Here is a 21584-nt window from a genome sequence, read left to right as displayed (position 1 = left end):
AAAGTCTGGAATTTTATGTATTACTGTATTATTTATAGTATTTATGTATTTTTAATAGCATGATTACTTGGGATTTTGTATGGAGTGTATATTGTGTATATTCTGTTATGAATAATTTTCTTACAGGTGGTGGCCAGTCTGAAGATGAGATGTTACAGCAAGCCCTTGCCATGTCTTTGGAAACTGGATCTGGAGGCCAGCCTAGCAGTGCCACAACTGTGAGTGCTGGCTCTGGAGCTACAACCACAAGTTCAGGATTCCCTGCTGCCTCCATTCCAGATTTTTCAACCATGACTGAAGAGGAGCAGATTGCTTATGCTATGCAGATTTCTATGCAGGATTGCAGTAAGTTTGCATTTCATATAAGTAACTTACCAAGTAATTACATAGCTAACATTTCTATTAGTGCGGCAACATTTAAAAAAAATTCATGGTAACACTTCTATTATTTTGTGTAGCTGACAGGCCCCACCCACTATCGGAACATCTGGGAAACTACTTGGCAGGTAAGCTTGGTATGTTTCTGCCAGTTCCGGTGTACCCATCAATACCATTTGAAATAGCTTTTTTGATGGTTTACTCTGTTGTCTTTGCAGGTTTGGTGAAGTACAGTTTCTTCGTTTGGTAGACAACAAGTTTTTGTAACCTTATTAGCTTTTTTGAATTTTATTACTAGGTTTTTTGTAGAATTATATTATTTTTAATTACCATATATTTCTGCATATAAGATGACCTTTAAACCCTAAAATTGACCCTTAAAAATGGGTGCTTGTCTTATACTACAGTTCTAAAAATCAAACTTTGAATTCTAAGATGTGTATTGGTAAGGAGAGCCTCAGTGCTATAACCTAACCACCAACATACATGAAGATTCACTTTATGAAAATACCTGATAAAAAAGGTAATAAAACCATTTTTACCTTATATTATTGGCATAGCTTCATAAAATATATAGTCTTATCTCAGGAATAATTCTAAATCAGTGAAACAAACTTTTATTTATGCGATCTCAGTTAAGAAAACGTAAACAGTCTTGTTCACACCAACCTTTATCTTTTGGTAACCTTTCAGAAATTTCAGTGGTGGTGTAATTACAGTAGTAATAACATTTAGGATATGATATTTTTCAATAAAAGTTTCTCATACATATCACAAAATCGATCTCATTTGCCACCATCATAGGGGACTCCAGTCTGGTTCTGGCGAGTCAACTTTGGCTTTGTCGTCAATGTCATACAAATCATCTTCGGTACCATCCATGGTATTTTTTAAATGATTTTATGACGTTATGTTCACATCCCCCTATACTTTTATAACAAAAACGCAGCGAACATCAAGTGAGGCAGCACGCAAAGCTTTTTGTAACTGTTTGGAACAATTCTGTCATATGAACGATAATTGTATATGTACAATAATTATCATTCATTATTTCATTGTTATTAGCAGTTTTTTGAGAATAGCGATGAAATGTTAACAAAACAATGGTATCCCATTTAGGCGAAATGTATGAAAATTATGATATAGAATCGGCTTTGTTAAACCCAGCTTTGATAATTTACAAAAGGAATGTGTACGGTATACAGTGAAGTAATATGTGTGTTTTCATCTAAACTTTGTTAACTTACGATAAAAGGTATCTCCAGATTATACAAATAATGGCAATGAAGATATCAATAAGATTCAGATCAGCTGAGATTTTGAGAATGTAAACAATATCAAATGCAAATAATGTAAAAGACCATGTTTATATATGCTTTTATACATTAACAATATGATAATAGTAATACTTTAATTGGATACAACAAGCAAAACAACTTTTATGTAAGTCATCATTATTATAAATGCTCGTAGATGCGTAGCCAGGAATCGACCTCCCTCAGCGTCGCTGCCTGCTTACTCAAGTACGTACTCAATTTCTTGAAGTTGATCCTTGATGACCGTCTGTTGTTGCTTGAGATGTGACTCCAGTTGTTGATTGCTCTCCAGCAAAGTCTTCCCCACTCAGCAGCAGGCACGAAATCTGTAGGCCATTGGCCTAGCCAGCATACTACCACTTCGCCGTTGGGCTCAGAAAAAAATGGGACCACATCCAACTGGCAAAACTCTCTCTCAGCTTTCACTGTTGAGGACCGGTGAAGGGGTGCCTCTGCTATTACTCATTCTCATCTACCAAACAGCAGTAAAAAAGAAAAGACCAACAGTAATCAAACAATTCTTCACCCACAAGAACAACATAAAATAAAAAAACATCATAAATAACTAAATCCTAAAAATTACAGCATAAAAATTGCTTAACCTAATAACAACAAACAAAATAATATAAGGAAAAATTCAAACATTCATTCACACAAACCCAATTTTTCATACTAGTACACTCCCCTTGACTAAAATAAAGGAAAGCTCATTTCTTTTTTTTTTTTTTTTTTTTTTTTTTTTTTTTTTTTTTTTCTTTTTTTTTTTTTTTTTTTTTTTTTTTGTTTCTTTTTTCTTTTTAAACTTCCTTTCTAACCACCCCTCTGTACTCTGGAATTGGACCTTGACTTTGGGTCCATGGTTTCTCATACGCTACCTCTTGTTCACTGACTTCTACTCTAACCACATTGGGCTTACCTAGCCTTTGTTCCAAACTACTTACTCCAAGTTCATTTAAACTCTGGAGACTTACGTCGGCTTCAACTTCGCCAACATGTGATATGGCTGCTATCATCTTTTCCATTCTCTCATTTATTTCTGCCACACTCAGCCTCAAGTTATTCAAAAATTCCAGTACTTTTAACCCTTTCTCACTCACACTCACTCCCACATTTACTCTTTCAACACTCACTCAAAATGAACTCTCACACTGTACGTACCTTCTTTTTCACAACATGGCGTCACTTCCAATTCACCCAACTCTTGTGTATCTCTGTACACATTCCATGTATTCACCAAGTCGGTGGATGGGGCCCTTATCTCCCTGGCCCATGGTCTGTCGGAGGAGAAGCTAATGGCGGGTCTGGTCTCCTCCTCCCAACCGGAGGCCATAGCTATGGAGGCCACGGCTTGGGTACGGTACACATGGCCTCCTGGCTCGACCTTTTGTCTGGGGCGGTGGCCAGGTTTGCCATTGAAAAAGACCTGAAGGACTAGGTCGAACAGGCTCAGTTCAAGAAGCTAGTCCTCTCTGGGGGGAGGTCGATCAGCTTCCTCACCACCCAGTCCATTACCTAGTGGACCAATTGGGTGCTTAGGAGGAGGGATGTAGTCCTGGCTAGGTTATCCAAGAGCCTCCCCAACAGAGGGGCCAAGGCCCTGAGGAACTCCTTGCTGATGGGAGAATCTCTCCTCCCAGACCAAGTCATGAAAAATCCTTAGAATGGTGGAGGTAGGCAAGCCAGGACTCCATCGTTTATAGGGCTTCAACCTTCAGGAACTCTGCCCAGAGAAGGTTCTCAGGAAGTAACAACCTTCAGGAACTCTGCCCAGAGAAGGTCTCAGGAAGTAACAACCTTCAGGAACTCTACCCAGAGAAGGTCTCAGGAAGTACCCGGGTTGAGGCCCCAGAGCAGTCATGGAGGTTTAGCCCTCTTCCTCCAACCTAGAACCGATTACCGGAGGTTGGAGGATCAAGGGACTCAGCCCTTCTCAGCCTCCTTCAGACCCAGGCCTTCAGCCTTCTGTAGAGCCCGGAATGGCCACTGCCCCAGGAGGAAGTACGACAAGAGGCCCCGTTCCCTCTCTCCCGCCACAGGTGGGGGGTTGCCTCTCTTATCATTGGTGGAACTGGGAGAATCTCGCATCTGACCCTTGGACAGTGCAGGTGATCAAGGATGGCTACCGGATCCACTTCCTAAGCCTCAAGCCCCCCCTTTGACAGAGGTTCCAAGTGCACAGTCCTTGTGACCCCGGGATCCCAGCCAGGAGGAGGAGTTACATTCAGAGATCCAGTCGTTGCTGGAGAAGGGAGCCCTTCAACAAGTAAAGGACTCATCCCCCAGGTACTTCAGCTGCCTCTTCCTAGTGTAGAAGTCCTGGGGGCCGGGGTTGGAGGCCAGTCATAGATCTGTCGGTCTTGAATGGGTTCGTCCAGATTTCCTTCACGATGGAGCCCCCGAGAACGGTCCTGGCGGCCCTGAGGGAAGGGGACTTCATGTTGTTCCTGGACCTAAAGGACGTATACTTCCAGCAGAAGGTACTTGCTCATCAATTGGGAGGGCAAGTCCTACCAATTCAGGACCCTTTGCTTCGGTCTGTCCATGGCACCCCAAGTGTTTACCTGGGTGTTCTCCCTAGTGTCCACCTGGGCGTACAAGAGGGGGATCCGCCTCCTAAGGTACCTGGACAACTGGTTGTTGCTTTCCTCCTCAAGTGAGGCCTTAGAGAAGCAGAGGGGCAAACTCCTGGCCTTCTGAACTGGGAGAAATCTCAGCTGGTGCCCACCACCAGGATGGTGTATCTGGGAATGTACCTGGACACGAGGGCAGCCAGGGCTTTCCCCTCAGAGGACAGGCTGGCCAACTTACAGAAGATAGCTTTCCCCCCCTTCTTGCAGAACTCCCCCCTCCCAGCGAGAGTGGCAGATTCCTGGGCCACCTGGTTTCCTTGGAGAAGCTGGTCCCCCAAGGCAGGCTGAAGCTGAGGCCGGTCCAGTGGAACTTAAGGGAAGGCTGGTCCCTGAAGGAGGACCCGCTTCGGAAACTCATCCCCCCCTCGCAGAACACCAGGGCGGTTGGACCAGTCAAACACTCGCTGGGGGGGTTCCCCTTTTGGACCTCCCTCCGGAGATGCTCCTGTTCACGGATGCATCGAAGGAGGGGTGGGGTGCCCACTTTCACTCTGAAACGAGGGAGGGGGTCTGGTCGGAGCAGGAGAGGCTTCTACACATAAACTGTCTGGAGTTGCTGGCGATCCAGAGAGCCCTGCAGAAGCTCGAGCGCAGGATCAGGAACCGTGCAGTAGCGTTAATGTGAGACGTCATTGTGGTAGCCTACGTCAGGAAACAGGGCGGGCTGAAGTCTCATTACCTGTGCGACCTCATGGAATCTATCCTGGAGTGGACCGCAAGCGTAGGAACGTCCCTGATGGCGAGGTTCATTCCAGGAAAGAGGGACGTAATCGCAGACGGGCTAAGCAGACAAAGTCAGGTGATAGGGTCGGAATGGTCCCTGCAGCCCGAGGTGGTGGCGGAGCTGATCGGGATGTGGGGATCCCCCTCCCTGGACCTGTTTTCCACATGGCTAAACACGAAGCTCCTGGTGTTCTGCTCCAAAGTGCCCGAACCAGCAGCAGTCTGGGAGGACGCCTTCCAGCACTTTGGGACGGGCTGGATGTGTATGCATTCCTGCCCTTCGGGGTAATAAGGAAAGTGCTAAACCGACTGAGAAGCTCAAGAGGGGCGCAAATGACATTGGTGGCCCCCGTGTGGCCGGACAGAGAATGGTTCTCGGACCTCCAGGCCCTAGCAGTGCAGGATCCTTGGAAGCTGCCCCTCAGGCTGGACCTTCTAAAGTAACCCCACTTCAAGAGGTTCCACGAAGGTCTCCAGGCTCTATCCCTTCATGGGTGGAGACTATCGAGCGGTTGTTGAGAAAAGCAGGCTACTCTCAGAGGGTGGCCTCGCAGATGTTAGGGTACCTAAGGAAGTCTTCCGCAGATGTTTACCAGGCAAAATGGCCACATTCGGGGTCTGGTGCAGAGAGAAAGGTCTCAAGCCTCCGCAGGCCAAGATCCTCCACATAGTGGAATTCCTGGTATACCTGAGACTGGACAAAGACCTATCAGTAGCAGCCGTGAAAGGTGTCAGGGCAGCCTTAGGTCAGGTCTTCCTCCTGAAAGGGCTGGATTTGGGGAACTTCTGGCAGCTGCCAATGCTTCTCAGGAGCTTCGAGCAACCTCTCTCTCTCTCTCTCTCTCCTCTCTCCTCCTCTCTCTCTCTCTCTCTCTCTCTCTCTCTCTCTCTCTCTCTCTCTCTCTCTCTCGCGTTCCTTGAAGGCCCCACAGTGGGACATTGCCAGGGTGCTGGATGCCCTGAGGAAGTTCCCGTTCGAGCCCCTCAAGGACGTCTTGGACAGGGAGCTAACGCTGAAGATTATCTTCTTGCTGGCTTTAGCTTCCACCAAGAGAGTGGGGGAACCTCATGGCCTGTCCTACGAGGTTTCCCACTCGAAAGGGTGGAAGGAGCTCTTCTTTCGTCATGTGCCCTCCTTGGTGGCCGAGACCCAGAACCCCTCGGTTGTGGACGACAGGTTCTCAGAGTTCTCCATTCCCTCCATTGCCAAGTCAGACGATCCTAAGGACTTACTCTTATGTCCAGTCCGGGCGGTGAGGAAGTACTTAAGTAACACTGCCCTGTTCAGCCCAGCGATTTGGAACCTGTTTGTTTCTACCAGCCGGGAGAAGGTGGTTTCCAAGAACACCATCTCCTGGTTAAGGAAAACGATCAGGAGAGCCTATGAAGGGACGGGTGTTCCTCTCTCGAAAAAGGCCAGGCCCCACAAAATCAGGGGCCTTGGGGCCTCTTGACTTTCTCAAAGAACCTTGCAGTTAACCAAATCCTAAGGGCTGGGCTGTGGAACAGACAGTCCACCTTCATGGCCCACTACCTGAAGGACTGCACCCAAAAATCACTTGATTCTTTCGAAATTGGTTCGGTGGTGGCAGGCCAACAGCAGAACTAGGCCACCACTTGGCAAGGGACTCTAAGGGTATGAGTGATAGAATGAATGAGTGTTCCCTCCTTATCCTAGTCCCCCCCATCCCCCTCCTGATCCTTTCTCTGGGTCTCGGGAAAGAGTCATGGATCACTGCAAACCTGAAGGTAAGATGGTGGATGTATATGGGGTTAGGATTACACTCCATTGCTTTGTAGTAGCCACTAGTCCGGGTTACCCTTCCTCTTCAGCCAGCCTGCGAATGGGACTGGGTCCCCCTTGGGGGATGCTCCTGACCTACCTCGGGCCAGTCTCCCCTAAGTTACCCCCTCCCCCTAAGGATGAGTCTCCTAGTAAGTAGTTTGAGTAAGTATATGGCGTTGGAACAAATCACAAATTCATAGTAATTTGTATTTTTCCTAGCTATACTTACCTCGAACTACTTAGGTTTCAGGCCCTCCCTACCGTCCCCAAGTACCTTAGGGCAGGAACCAAGTGGAGTGGAAAGCACTGAGGTCGGAGGTCGAGGGCGAGTAGCCTTGACCCTCGGGGCATGTACCTGGCTAGGTGTGGAAGGGGTAACTGGTCACGTTCGCATGGTCGACTAGTCTCGGTGGCGGTGAACGTTTCTCCTTCCATGCGAGAGTTTCGTAACCCTTCTCACGCTGTGGTCATTGCCGCAGGTTGATGGCTGCCCGCAACTTGCTAATCCTGCTAGTTCTGCTAGGAAGGCGAGTGAGAGCGCTCAGTCTTCCTCACCTATTTCCTCTACTTCCAGTGGCTACACTGGGAGGGGTGAGGTGAATAAGAGGGATCCTGCAGAGTGCTTTCTGCAGGATTCAGCGTCGGGGGACTACATTCCTGGAAGGATGTTAGGGTACCACCAGATCGTTGAGGAATGATTTTCTGTCAGTGACAGAGAGACCCCTTTTTGTCCCTTGAATGGATTTCAGTTTGCAGTCCTCTTTGGGTTCTTGGATTTTTGGAGCCTCGAGTGTATATTCTGTTGAATTGTACTCGCTATCCAGTCTTAAATGCCCACATATAGGACTGGTTTTTATGCATGTTCCTGCTCGATTTCTACAGGAGTCAAGGAGGGACCCCTCCTCGATGATCATTTGACAAAATTCGGGGGTCTCGCCAAGCGCTTGAATTCTCTGGAATTTCTAGCACTCTTCGATAGGAGGTGGTCCTCTGTTTAGTCCTCTTTGTGAGGTCCGTTTCCTTGCGTTCATGCGAATAAAACAGTTGTAGAAAATATATGCTTTGTTTGACAGAGAGAACACCACAAGTTCAGAGAAGAGCAGGCAAGAACAGTCAACCCTCCCCTCTTTTTAAAAATTTTTTACTCTACTTCTTGGTTACACTGGAATGAACAAGGAAATGAGAGGAATTATATCGAGTCTGATCCTCAGAATTTGAATCCCAGAGACTACGTTTTGGTTTCAATCTTAAGATCTTGCCAAACATGCGTCAATCTATTCAGAATGGATACCAACAAGAAGTTTGAACGCCCCTCCAGTGCTACTGTTTTGGGAACAACCAGTTCACCTTGAACTATTCGTCTCCGGTGTCCTATTATCACCGTAGAAGTCTCACTTCAGGAAAACTTCACCTTCGTCCTATTCATTAGAGAATGAAGGTCTGCTTCCAGTCCTTATTCTTGTCTCTTGAATGAAGAAGAATTAGGCTGGAGCACGATTTACAGGAACTTAACAAATATACTAGTAGTATATTCTCCTCGCGCCTTTGGTATGTGACCAAGACTGAAGTACCTTCTCTTAAATAACCTGAAACTCAGGACAGCCTTTTGGGCCTCCCAAGAGTTTCCGGTTTTGATTTTGAGATGACTAATGGTATTGTTTGCCAACAACACCACAACACTTGCTTTCATCACCAAACAAAGAGGATTTCTTTCCCTCCCATTTTGGTTAAAATGCAGTTGCTTGAGTGTCTTTTTTGCACTCAATGGTTATGGCTGAATGCATTTCGTCATGGAATGCACTACCAGGCAACTCGGTATAAGGTGTCGAGCGAGTGACAGAATATGGTCTTCGCTCTGAGATTCTGTTTGTCATAGTACTGTTTTTCCTCCATCGAGGATTAACTACCAATTCGAATCTCTCTGCTGACTTGGAATTCTCCCATAAGGCCCATGTTCTCATGCTTAACATTTGCCGTTGCAAGAATTTTCAGACAGATCTATCTCATTACATTAGACTCATTATCATATTTCTGTTAACACATGGTATAACAGAAGTCTGTGGTCTTCTGTCTCATCGCATCTGCCCCATCAGCTGCTGCAGTGACGCAGAATTACTTTCCTCAGACAATTTGAGTTGTCTTCTCATTAGCTCTGCTTCCCGAGTAAATAGAAAATTCCTCCCGGATCCAACCCACAAGGAGCAGTTCTTCAGGCAGTGCAATCACTGTGTTTTCATTACGGAAAGACTTTCCGCCATCATTGCAAGCACCGACTTTCTCTCCAAGCAGCAATGAAAAAGCGAAATAACTTTTACAGTCCTGTAAAACACCAGGGATTAGACCCCTCTTCACTGGTTGGTGTCATCGACAGGACTTTTTCTATGATCGGAATCATGAGAGTTCACTTCTCTCTGTTTCATATGTGAAGATATAGGTCCACATCCACCTTAGTCATTCACTAAGTATTATTGTTTCTCCTTGTTTGAAATTCAACTAGTACTGATGAGAAACTTCTGTCTTGCTATCACAGGGACCTCAGTCTCTAGAAGGCATTTGACTCTCGTCTAATTTGCACATGCCTCGCGAGCATCATAATCTTGTCTCACAACATCATTGGCGAACAAGATAGACGATTTACATTGCATGTTCTCAACATCACCCTTCAAAAGGCGGGGGTTCATGTCATGACTAGGTCTCGGCTCAGATGCACAATCATTCGGCATCTGTTGATGAGTCTGAAACCTTCATGATTGCCTGCCCTTTGGACTTTGTATTGGTTGATCCAGATCAGTCATTATTTTGTCCTATTGGTGTTGTTGTACCTATGAAGGATCAACACCCTTCATTGAGAGTCGATACCTTTATCCACTGCTGACTTCCAATGCAGAAATGTCTAATGACATGTCTTCCTCAGAGTCTTTCAAGATTGTGAGGAACTTCTCTGCAGTTGGATATGTCTACTGTTTGCTCTCTCAAAAGTTGTGTTTGCTTTCCCAGCTTCTTCGAGAGGATAAGTTGCATCTCGCCTATGGTGTGCAGTTCTAGAGGTAAGAAGGATGCAAGAGTGACTGGCCTCTCCACCCTCCCCACCTCGTCCTTTCAGGTTGAGGATAGGACTTGAACTTACACTTGCTGGTTGGGCGTTTGATGCGGTAAGCTTGCACATTGAGTTTCCTTTCTATTTTTCTTATCAGAATCATAGAGGCAATCCCATTTCTTCCTCTAGCAAGAGGGAGGAGGAGACTGGCAATATTGCAAACCCTTCCCAGAGCTTTGCATCAATACTTCCAGTTCTAAACATTCTTCCCAGCCCTTTTACGGATGAGTCACGATTCCTCACTCATTTTGAAAAGGCCCAGAAGTCTAACTCTTGATCATGCAGCTCTTATACTCTGATCAATTTGTCAGAGGCAGGGCACTTATGATGACCAGGAGGAATATCCCAGGTGTGGTGGGCGCCAGTCAGCTCTAGAGGCTCACTCACATTCCTCCCACCAATCAGTGAGTCTTCCTAATGTAAAGGTCCGAGGGTTTGTATACCGTGTAGGAATAAATCACAATTTTTTAAGTAATTGTATTTTTCTTAACTATACAAAGCTAAGGTTCTTTACATTAATGCCCACCTCATGCTACCCCTCATTCTGAAACCTGGGCCGAAAGGCAAAGTGGAGTGTTTACATCCGGGCAGGCTGGCATCTGCCTACCAGGTGGTAGTTACTGCCTAACCACCTTGTTCAAGAATTTAACAGCTGCATTCCAGCCTACGCTAAAAGTAATTATTAATGTAAAGGACCTCAGCTTTGTATAGTTAGGGAAAATACAATTTACCTTAAAAAAATTACCATTAATACAGCAATGGTAATTATAAATTTAAAAAAGGTACTTTTGTGTAATTGCACAGCAAGTCATAGAGCATAACAGTACTATATAATGCTTGCTGATTGTTTTCGGCTATAACTGTGCAGTATAGTATGTGGATTTGAGAGCTTAATTTCCTATCGGAATGTCACATACTTTTGGGATGAAGAAAAAATAGCTAACTAGGAAAACATTTACATGCAGTAAAGGTCTAGTATTTTTAATACTAACTTTACTTATTACTTAGTATAACTGTAACTATTTATGTCACAAACCTGCTTGCTTTTTTAGTGAGCAACTGACCACCTGGTCTGAATATCATTACCAGATCATTCATTTAGGAATTTTTTAAAAACTATTTTATTAAGTACATACATCTTAGTTTAACCAGACCACTGAGCTGATTAACAGCTCTCCTAGGGCTGGCCTGGAGGATTAAATATTTTTACTTGGCTAGAAACCAACTGGTTACTTAGCAACGGGACCTACAGCTTACTGTGGGATCTGAACCACATTATATTGTGAAATGAATTTCTAATCGCCAGAAATACATTTCTTTGGTTCCATGTTTGCAGAGCAGGGAATCAAACTTCGGACTACCGAATTGGTAGGCGAGCACGTAACTCACTCGTCCAATGAGGAACTGACTATTTTATGAAGATATAATTAAATCTTATTCTCTATATACATAAATATAAACCTATGTTCCAGCACTGGATATTATTAGTGCAAATTTTGTGGTCTGGTTAAATACATCTTCAAAGATTTTCAACAGGAGCGATAGTTATGTAGTTGGACTACCCTCTGCTGCTTCATCATATTTTATTTTTATAATTCATTGATTCATGTTCTTTAATTACAGTCACTTGAAAATATTACCCTCGGTTTATTCCAAAGAAATTTTAATGTTTCACCACAGACTTTTAATTTATTGTCCTACCAGCTTCATTTATTTTTTCATTAATCTATACAAGACTAATTCAGGTGTGAACCTTCTCAACTGTTTAGTAATCATATGTGTAGGGGAAATTTGTAGTATGAAATTAGATTTTATTTGTCTAAAATGTTTTTAAGTAATGTGTGATGGCACACCTGCTCCATTTATCATATTCTTAACTCACCAGCCATTATTAGTGCTACGTACTTTTATTTCCTCAAGTTGCATTTCTTTTTTTCACCTGTCTGCTTGATCCCAGGATCTTGTCAGTAGTAGATATTGGTATAATTAGTTTTGTTACTTCTCCATTTGTCCTTCTACTTCTCCACTTGGTTCTGTGTTTATAATAATAAAACCTTGTAGGGGGCTAGTGCTGTCAGTGCACCAATGCACTGTAGGCATTACTGAAGTTTCTTTGCAGCATCCCTTCAGCCCTAGCTACAACTCCTTTCATATTCTCCTTCCATCATACTTTTTACCTTCTAACAATCACTTTATAGTGCAACTATGAGGTTTTCCCCTTACTACACCTTCCTAATCTCAATTTTCCTTTCAACACTGAATGACCTCATAGGTCCCAGCACTTGGGCTATGGCAAAAATATTTATTTACACTTTTCTGTATTAGATGTATTTTTGTTAATCTTTCAGAACCTATTGGTACTCTTTTATGTATTACCAGATGTATTTTTGTTCATCTTTCAGAACCTAAGGATGAACCCATGGATGTTGATAAACCCACTGATGAAGGTGCTAAGGGGACTACTTCAAAATCAGAGGAGAAGCCCAAGGTGAGTTCTATGTTATTTACCATAAATTGTATAGTCACATCATCATCATTGCTTCGAACACTGAGGCACAAAGGATCCATGTGAAGTTAAGCTGTGCACAACTTTCTTGTGCTTTATATCACAAATCGCCAGCCTCATTTCATATCCAAGTAGTCATGTCTACTAATTGTTGTGATGCCCACAGTAGCTCATTTGGTACTATCATGACTTCTCTCTAGGTTGGCTTGAAGGACATTTTCATGCCATTTCCTCCTCCCATCTTAATTTCTCATCAACATGTGGAACTACCGTAATATCCATTATGGAGTCATTTCTCACTCTGTTCAGCTTTCCTTCCGTGGAACTGATAGGATCTCTTACAAGCCAGTACTAAAGTATTTGGGTTCCCCATGATTGATAGTTGAGAGTAGGTCTGTATTGAATGCTGAACAGGCTGATATAAGGCAAATGATATAGTATAATTTTTGTAAAGAAGCAAAAAGGTTTGTTTTTTAAATTTTTATCATTGCAATACCCATTTTTAATTCACCATTTTTGTTAAATTTGTGGTAAAATTTGTTTAAACATTTGAAGACTGTGGAACTTACACACTTGCAAGAATACAATACAGTAGTAATTTTGCTAGTTCTATTATTTTGTCCAAAGTGATTATCAGTCTGTCTTCTGTAAAGTAATTCCTTTCACCTATTTAATGATTGGGAATCCATCAGCAAGAAGTCTCTTTAAAAGTATTATTTCATATTATGTTCAGAGATGAAATTGTGCAGCATGGAATAAAAATTACTGGGTAAAATATTACTACATATGTCATCCTCTGTTTTGGTAGTATTTAAAGTTTGGGATATTAGGGATACAAAAACCATCGCCTCTGTGAGTGCTTTTTTAAGGGATTCTTCCTACAATGGGCTGTGGTGCACATTAAGAGTCTTCCAGCTGCATTATTTTATGCCTTTTAATTTACATCTCTCCTTATTTGCTTACTTCTTTGTTTCCTCAACTTACCCAGCTCCAATTTTTACCTCAAGGGCAATTACTACATCTTGCCATCATAAATTTGGAAGTATGCCTTAGTTCTCTGATTAAAGTTTGTAAAATGTTTATGAAGTGGATGCTGGTATTCTTACAAATCTGACAGATTATCATAAATACCCCATTGCACATCTTTTGAAACTACTAATTTTCTGGTATTCATTGCTGTAAAGTAGATTAGTTTAACCCTGAGGAGCCAGGCTAATAAATCAATATGCAGCATTCCAGGCTGGCAAAACTTTAAGGTAGACTAATTTAAGAAAAATACATCAGTGGAAAGAGTTAGATATGCAAATTAAAAAATTCTCCCTCTTATCCATGGGAAGTTGAAAATGACTATTTACAACCCCTTGTGGGGCTACCCCCCACTTTTTTTTTTAAACAAGACAAGCGTAAATTTTACACGTATACATGATTTTTCAAATAAATTCGTTTTAGTTTGTTAAATTATATAGCTCACCCAGTATTAAAATAATAAGAAATAAAATTACTAACAAATCTGAGCATATTTGTTGTAAAATACGCAGTATGTAAATTTACAGAGAACAAAGATGCAATAACTTTTTTGTTTTTCTAATATTTCTTTGCCAAATTACATTTATAACTGACACACTATCATAAAAAGAAAATGTGAGACACAGATGCAATACATCCTCCCGTGAGGTCAAGATTCCAACTAACTCCCTCATGAGCTGCCCAGTTGATTTTAGGCAGTTTAAAAAAAAGTTGCCATTAGTGAATTTATGAGCTTTAGAAGTAATGACAGCTCCCTTCCCCCTGATTCTTCCAAATCGATGGCACACAATATGGTTATTCACAAGTCTCCGTTGTCCACCCAAAACCTGTTATTGCTCCTTGTGAGCATGTTCAGCCACTAAGGGTTAATGAGATCACTGAATCACACACATCGAGTCAGGGTTTATTTCAAGGATCTCAGTGGCCTGGCTAAACCATTTAATTGTAATCCAAGCCTAAGGGCTTTTTCATGCAAGAGGTGAAAATTGAAGCAAATTTGGACAACCTGGCAGAAAGAGACCAAAGGGATAGGATACAATCTGCTGGGTCCTGATGGAATGCCACACAAACCTTTAATTGGTTGTTGATTATCAATTTAAGCCTGATGAACCTTGAGTACTGTCTGCAGAGAGTAGCAAGTCCCTTTGCAAGGGGTACTGCTTATTAGGATGTGCAGCATTGAGGTCTGTTGCATATTTTGCGATACAGTATTCTTACAGTAGTAGTACTATACTTTTATAAGGAAAAGGGGAATTGTTCTAGAAAGAAAAGAATTTAATGAAAGAAATTTCTGTAGTCTTAAATATGCCATTTTTACATTGATCAGTATTTGGGTAAGTTTAAACTAAATTTTGTATTGTTTTACAGGTGAAAAAGGAAGAGGAAGAACAAGACTTTTCTCAGGTGATGGCTGATCCGGCATTTCTGGAGAGTGTATTACAAAACTTACCTGGTGTAGATCCTCAGAGTCAAGTAGTAAAAGAAGCTGTTGGGTCTCTTACTCAGCAAGACAAAGATAAGAAAGATAAAGATAAAAAGGAAGATAAGGATAAAAAATAATTTCAGTGCATTGAATAGGAATATTTTAAGAATCTTTTTATACAGTAAGGGCTTTCTTTTGGGAATGACCTGTACAAACTTTAGGAAGGTTTAAGTATAGACCCAAAAGGCTTGAACCTGTAGAGTACCATAGTACCTCAAACATTATTTTGAGGATTCCTTTTTATTTAAAGCTTTCCAGGTTAAAGCAGTGCTAAATTATAATGTAAAAATGAGCTTTATTTCTTTTGAGCTGGTAAACTAAATGTATTTCTGATAACTAGTTGGCCATGTCTTGGTTGTCTGTTATTCAAAGGTGAATAGTGTTAATTTTGTTTACTAAATTCTAAGACTTTGTGAAGTACATTAATATGCTCCTGTAATAAATTATGATGTTTAGGAGTAGTGTCATTTCCCTGACTAGAACTAAATCACAAGATTGAAACTAATTTATATCACTGATGAGGACAGCATTAAATTAACATAAAGCTTACTTGGGCAATTTATCACCATGAACCTGTGAAAATGTAAGGACTACAGGCTCTGGGAAACCTAATGTATAATGCTAATACTTAGAAGCAGTGTTAGGTACAAGTCTGAATTTTCAAGGTGCTCCAAATTGTACGCAACTAACAACTGGAACCAACTGTGTAAGTCACTTCATCCTATATATTCACTGGTTAATGGTCAATGAAATACACTTAAAAATAGATAATTGGGCACAAGTCGAATTTTCTGGGTGCCCCAAATTGTATGTAACTAACAACTGGAACCAACTATTTAAGTCACTTTTCATCCTATATATTCACTGGTTAATGTTCAATGAAATACACTTGAAAATGGAGTATATAATGTAATTATATCACAATGAACATTTACAAAAAATTTTTTATGCCAATTTTGCTCTTCCATACAATATAAATTTCAAAAGTCACTTATTAATCAATCTTAAATATAGCAAAATAATTTTGTGGCAAATCTCATGCGAGTTTTTAATTGGTATCTTTAACAAAATTACTCGTCTAATTTTGCTTCTTGCTAAACCACTAGTACAAGCATATATGAACTGATGGTCATACAAAATCAAATGTGTGCAATAAAGGAAAAACAAAACAACTTGTGTACATACTGAATACATCCCTGTAAACCAGTAGACAATAGTGGCATCAACTAATAGATCTTTGATATAAAAAATTAAATTTTTGTTAGCAATATTTCTGCTCCTTTGAACTCTGATTTAGAAAGTTTTTCTTTGTGAGGCTTCATAATCCGCTTGACTTTTAAAACTACATCTTCAATTTCAGTTTCAATTAAATTTACAAGTAAAAAACAGCCGCGATTACAACCGATCCAGCTGGGTATTTCTGCTTCTGCTGTATTTAACAGAATGGAACTGAAGGTAGTTTTATTTTCTTCTGATCTCTTTTTATCACATTTTATGATGTAAGTGGCCATCTTCACTGTATAAGCAATGTCAAGAACTTGACCTTCACTTCCAGGTATATATTCCCTTGCAAACATTTTGGCTAGTTGTTCAAAGATACTTTTAGCCTCACCACCTGCCAATGTGTTTAGAGCAGCTCCTATGAACAAGGTCCAATTGGGATTAAGAGCCCAACTATCTAATTGCGCCAACAATAATCTCAAAATCGCTGGACGAACAGCATTCTGCAATTCTGCTTGACGAAGGGTTTTGTCTTTCTTGCTGGTTTCATTGCCATCACCTTCTTCCAGCACTTTTACTATACAAGGAGGAAAAAATATAGGATCACGGGGAGCAACAAGATATCTCAAAACTTTCATTCCAGAATCTGATGAAATAAGTTGTGGAAGTTCCTCCATTAGTTCATTTAAAACTGCTTTCCTCATAAACTCTGTATCATCTACACAATCAAAGGCAGCCAATAAGACCATATAACCTTGTTTTTCCAAGGCTATTTTTACATAGTGTGTACGAAAAGATTTAAGAATTACCTTTCTGTCTTTATTAGTGCCATGCCACAAGCATAGCATGGCAACACGTGCACCATCTCTAGTGTGTATAATTGGTGTTAATACCTCTCTCAGTGATTCTATTATGCCTGCTCTGATTTCTTTGGAACAATGAGTAAGAAAATCACGTAGTAGAGTATGAACCATAGTATTTGTAAAGACTCCCTTTTCTATGATAGGTTGTATATACTTATGCATATCTTTCATAATGTTCTCTTTCTTCTCAGGATGTTTCTTCAGAACATCATCTAGGCAAGTAATGCCTTCATCATGGAAAAGTCGAAATTCAGGTCCATAAAACTCCTGGACCAGCATGGAACGTTGCTTTGCATTAGCATAGTCGTTATATGCAAGTTCAACTACATCACTTGCTGTCTTGTGTTTCATTAATTTGACCACTTGACCTTTCAAAGCAAGAATAATGTGGTTTTTCTCTTCTTTTGTCCCATACATAAGCATTTTGAGGACAAAGAATTTTGAATACTTACTTTTACTCAGTTCAACTATGGAATCTTTCAGCTCTTCAAAAAGAAATGATCGATGTTTCGCCTGACCTACACCCATTAGTGTTTCTACAACTCTAACTGTATCATGGGCAAATACAAGAGATTTAACTCTCCCCTTGATTAAAGTCATCAAATTGTCACATAACTCTTCTCTTTGTGATCCTTTGCAATTCCCATTTCGAAGTTCCTCCCATATCTGTTTGGCTTTCACACCCAATTGATAAGAATCATTATTTGCTTTGTGCAGTTGCCATTTCATTTTCTGTTCTTTCTTTTCAGCCTTAAATTTCTTCCAATCTGTTTTTTCTTGAGGTTGATTCTTATCAGAATCTTTTTGGGGAAATCCCTTTGAATATCCTTTTGAAAATTTCTTAGCTGGGTTTTCTCCATACTTAGAGAATTTTTTTACAGGTCCCTTTCCACTTCCTAATAACCTTTTCTTTGTTGGTCTCTCAGAAGACTGGTCATCTCCAAAGCCCTCTGTAATGAAATTTACCAGCAATTAGAAAAGTCATGAGAAACACAAAAGTGAGAACTTTAACATGAGTTCATAAAAATTTATTCTACTAAAAATATAAAACTATTTTCCATTGGGTTACAAAGAAACACAGCCAACCTCAGGTCTTTAGCCACCTCTTCCCAACCCGTCCCTTACACAAAGCATGTAAGTTCCTTGCTTTACTATGTTATAGTGGATATTTGTGTAACACATAATTCACTTTTCCACAGGGAACTTTCACTAATCTGGTATTCCAATTTTTTTGTAGAGGTACACTATTTATTCACTATTGCTGTATTTTTTCATATTGTGTTTGTGACTATGAAAATACTGATTTTTATGATTAAAATTGATTTACAGCATACTTATAATGTAGTTATATATTTATTAAGCTCATTCCAGGTTGGACCCCATACTAAGCATAATAGGTGTATGATTTGCTCTGTTTCTCTGTCTCTCTCCCAAAGGGTAATGTAAGATATAGTTGAAATGATATTGATACAGTTTTTGATAATAGAGCATATTGTACAATATTTAAAATATTCAGTAATTATTTTCATTTTATTTTCCTGTAAAAGCAGACTGGAAAACAAAATGAAAATTAGCAAATATTTTAAATATAATACATGCTTTGTTATGAGAGAGAGAGAGAGAGAGAGCGAGAGAGAGAGAACAGAGAGACGAGAGAGAGAGAGAGAGAGAGAGAGAGAGAGAGAGAGAGAGAGAGAGAGAGAGAGTGTGAGTGTGAGTGTGAGTGTGAGTGTGAGTGTGAGTGTGAGTGTTATGCTGAATCCGGGGCTAACCTGGAATGAGCTTAATAGAACATTACTACATTACAAGTACACTGTAAATTATTTTTATCATAAAAAATTACTTTAGTCACTAACATAATATGAACAAATACATTATTTAGTGAATAAACAGTGTTGCTTTACATAAACAAGCAAATTAGAGATAATCTTAATTGTTTTATGAATTGAATACTATGAAAGAAAATGGCTATGTATACAGTTAAATGGGTAACTTCTTTAATTTTCAAAGGTTCTGCAAGACATATTTATTTAATTTGTATTAATTTTATAGATATTTTGCCATTTACATTGATATTAATATTTTTAAATGAGGTAATCATTAATCGAAGATGACCAAGGATGGTTTGGGGTGTATTTTTGTTTGAAATTATATTAAATTATTTTATAAGTTAAATAATATAAGGTATATTTTCATTTGAACCATCAAATTAAGCAATGAAATATTAAAATAAGAGTTATAAGAATTCTATTTTCAGGGGTACTGGGTATTTGGCAGTTATAAGCAAATTATAAGCATTTTTAGAGGGTATTTTTGCATGTCCACAGTATAGATATAGGTATAGGTATATATATATATATATATATATATATATATATATATATATATATATATATATATATATATTTTCTATATATATATATATATATCTATATATATATATATATATATATATATATTTCTATATATATATATATATATTTCTATAATATATATATATATCCCCGATTTCTATAGATATATATTTCTATAGATATATACATATATCTATAGATATATATATATCTATAGATATATACATATACTATAGATATATACATATATCTAGATATATATATCTATAGTATACATATATCTATAGATATATACATATATCTATAGATATATACATATATCTATAGATATATACATAGTATATCTATAGATATATACATATATCTATAGATATATATCTATAGATATATATAGTAAAATGGGGTAAGAAATAATATAGGGGTTGATGGGGCAAGAATCACCCCTTTTTATACCTTTCTCCCTAATTAATCATCATTTTTAGGTGATTTGTTGTTATAATACCTTTTCGTAATTATGATCATGTGTATATTACATAACATTTCTTTTATGCATATTTTCAGGATTGTTTTTTCCAAAAGTTTAAGGAAAAAATTTAGCAAACCTTTAAAGTAGCTAGCTCATAAGAAGTTTGATTTTTCCCCCCCATTCGCAGAGGCCAAGCTCATTTTGGGGTAAGAAAGAATCACAAGGCCCCCGGGTAGCCCCTGTGTACTGCTCTATGACCCCTGACCCCCAACCCCGGGGAAGGTGATTTTTTTTTTTTTTTTTTTTTTTTTTTTTTTTTTTTTTGCACCATTCTAATGGCTAAGTCTGGGGTAAGAAAAAATCAAAATCACTGATTTTTTCTTGCCCCATACTTGATTTTTTGTTCCCCCAAGTTTGAGCAGCTTTTACCCCAAAATTAATTTTTTATTTCCCAATCATATTTTTTGTCATATAGTGTCTCTTCAAAGCATAATAAATCCTTTTGTATTTGAGTGAAATAAGGATTTGTCCTTTCCAAGGACTGACTGACATGTTTAAACATCCATATACTGTAGATACTTAGCATAGACTCTCTTTTTAATAAAAACATGTTCAGACTTGTTAGATAATACACTTCTGATTTTGGATGGGCATCTCAGCCATACATCTGTAGAGACAATACTAGTGGTAAAAAGTGAACATATCAGTATCATCAAGCTTCCTGCACATTGTACAGATCTGTACGGCGCACTGACGACAGTGACCGTTTAGTCCACCAGGCAGTCTTGAAGGCATCTGGGCAGCCTCGAGCTACTGCGGCCAAGCCCAAGAGTTTGGTTAGCGCTTCCTCTGCGGCCAAGACAATCGCATCGTCGAAGCCCAGAGGAAAGACTCTGCCTTCGACTTCTTCAAGGAGCAACTGTCACCAGCCCTCCTTCTCACGAGGGGGAGCTGGGAAGAAGTTGAAGAGAGGTGGGAAACGCTAGGGATGGCGTTCCCCCTCACCTGCTTGCAGCAGCAGAAAGGGGGGGGATGCCTGGCGAGCCATTGGGCAACATGGCAGCGTTATGGAGCAGAGACCTGGATAATAGACGTCCTTCGGGAGGGGTATCTACTACCCTTCGAGTCTCGGCCACCCCTCACCTCCAACCCGGTCCACTTTCAGACTTACGTTTCCGGATCATCCAAGGACGTAACACTTCGGCAGGAAGTCCAAGCCATGCCGAGCAAAGGAGCTGTGGAGATCGTCAGGGATTGGTCACCGGGCTTCTACAGCGGTTTTCCTGGTGGAGAAGTCTTCGGGGGGCTGGTGCCCGGTGATAGATCTCTCTCCCCTGAACCGATTCGTTCGCCAGTCTCAATGCTCGACTCCATCAGGGAGAACGACTTCATGCTTTCGGTAGACTTGAAGGACGCGTATTTCCAGATACCCGTTCATCAATCCTCTAGGAAGTACCTCCACTTCATCCTCGACAGGATGGTGTACCAATTCAGGGCACTTTGCTTCAGTCTCTCAACCGCCTCACAGGTGTTCACGCGAGTGTTCACTCTGGTGTCTGCTTGGGCCCACTCGTCAGGGATACGTCTTTTGAGGTATCTCGACGACTGGTTAGTCCTGGCGAGTTCCCACTCGCAGTTGCTACGGGACAGGGATCGACTCCTCGAGTTCTGCCGCAATCTGGGGATCGTGGTAAACTTCGAGAAGTCAGATCTCGAGCCCAAGCAGAGGATGAAG

The 21584-nt window shown here is 40.4% G+C and overlaps 2 protein-coding genes across 2 annotated transcripts in view; one reads left to right on the top strand and one right to left on the bottom strand.

Moving 5' to 3' along the window:
* LOC135198801 (26S proteasome non-ATPase regulatory subunit 4-like) overlaps positions 1-15087 on the top strand; it is an 88327-nt gene extending 73240 nt beyond the window's left edge. Inside the window, exons 8-10 of the mRNA XM_064226759.1 lie at positions 127-345; positions 12333-12418; positions 14831-15087. Of these exons, the coding sequence (XP_064082829.1) occupies positions 127-345; positions 12333-12418; positions 14831-15022 (497 nt within the window). The 3' untranslated portion in view covers positions 15023-15087. The remainder of the gene's footprint in view (positions 1-126; positions 346-12332; positions 12419-14830) is intronic.
* A 969-nt stretch (positions 15088-16056) lies between these two features.
* LOC135198317 (pumilio homolog 3-like) lies at positions 16057-18001 on the bottom strand (the record flags this gene model as incomplete). Its single annotated transcript, XM_064225888.1, has 1 exon — positions 16057-18001. A coding segment is annotated over one exon (1806 nt), but the record flags the coding sequence as incomplete, so codon positions are not given.
* Between the last annotated feature and the right edge of the window lie 3583 nt (positions 18002-21584).

This window comes from Macrobrachium nipponense, chromosome 22 (assembly GCF_015104395.2).
Source record: "Macrobrachium nipponense isolate FS-2020 chromosome 22, ASM1510439v2, whole genome shotgun sequence".
Taxonomy (NCBI): Eukaryota; Metazoa; Arthropoda; class Malacostraca; order Decapoda; family Palaemonidae; genus Macrobrachium; species Macrobrachium nipponense.
Note: the sequence above shows the minus strand (reverse complement) of the source record. Positions and strands in the feature narration are given on the sequence as shown.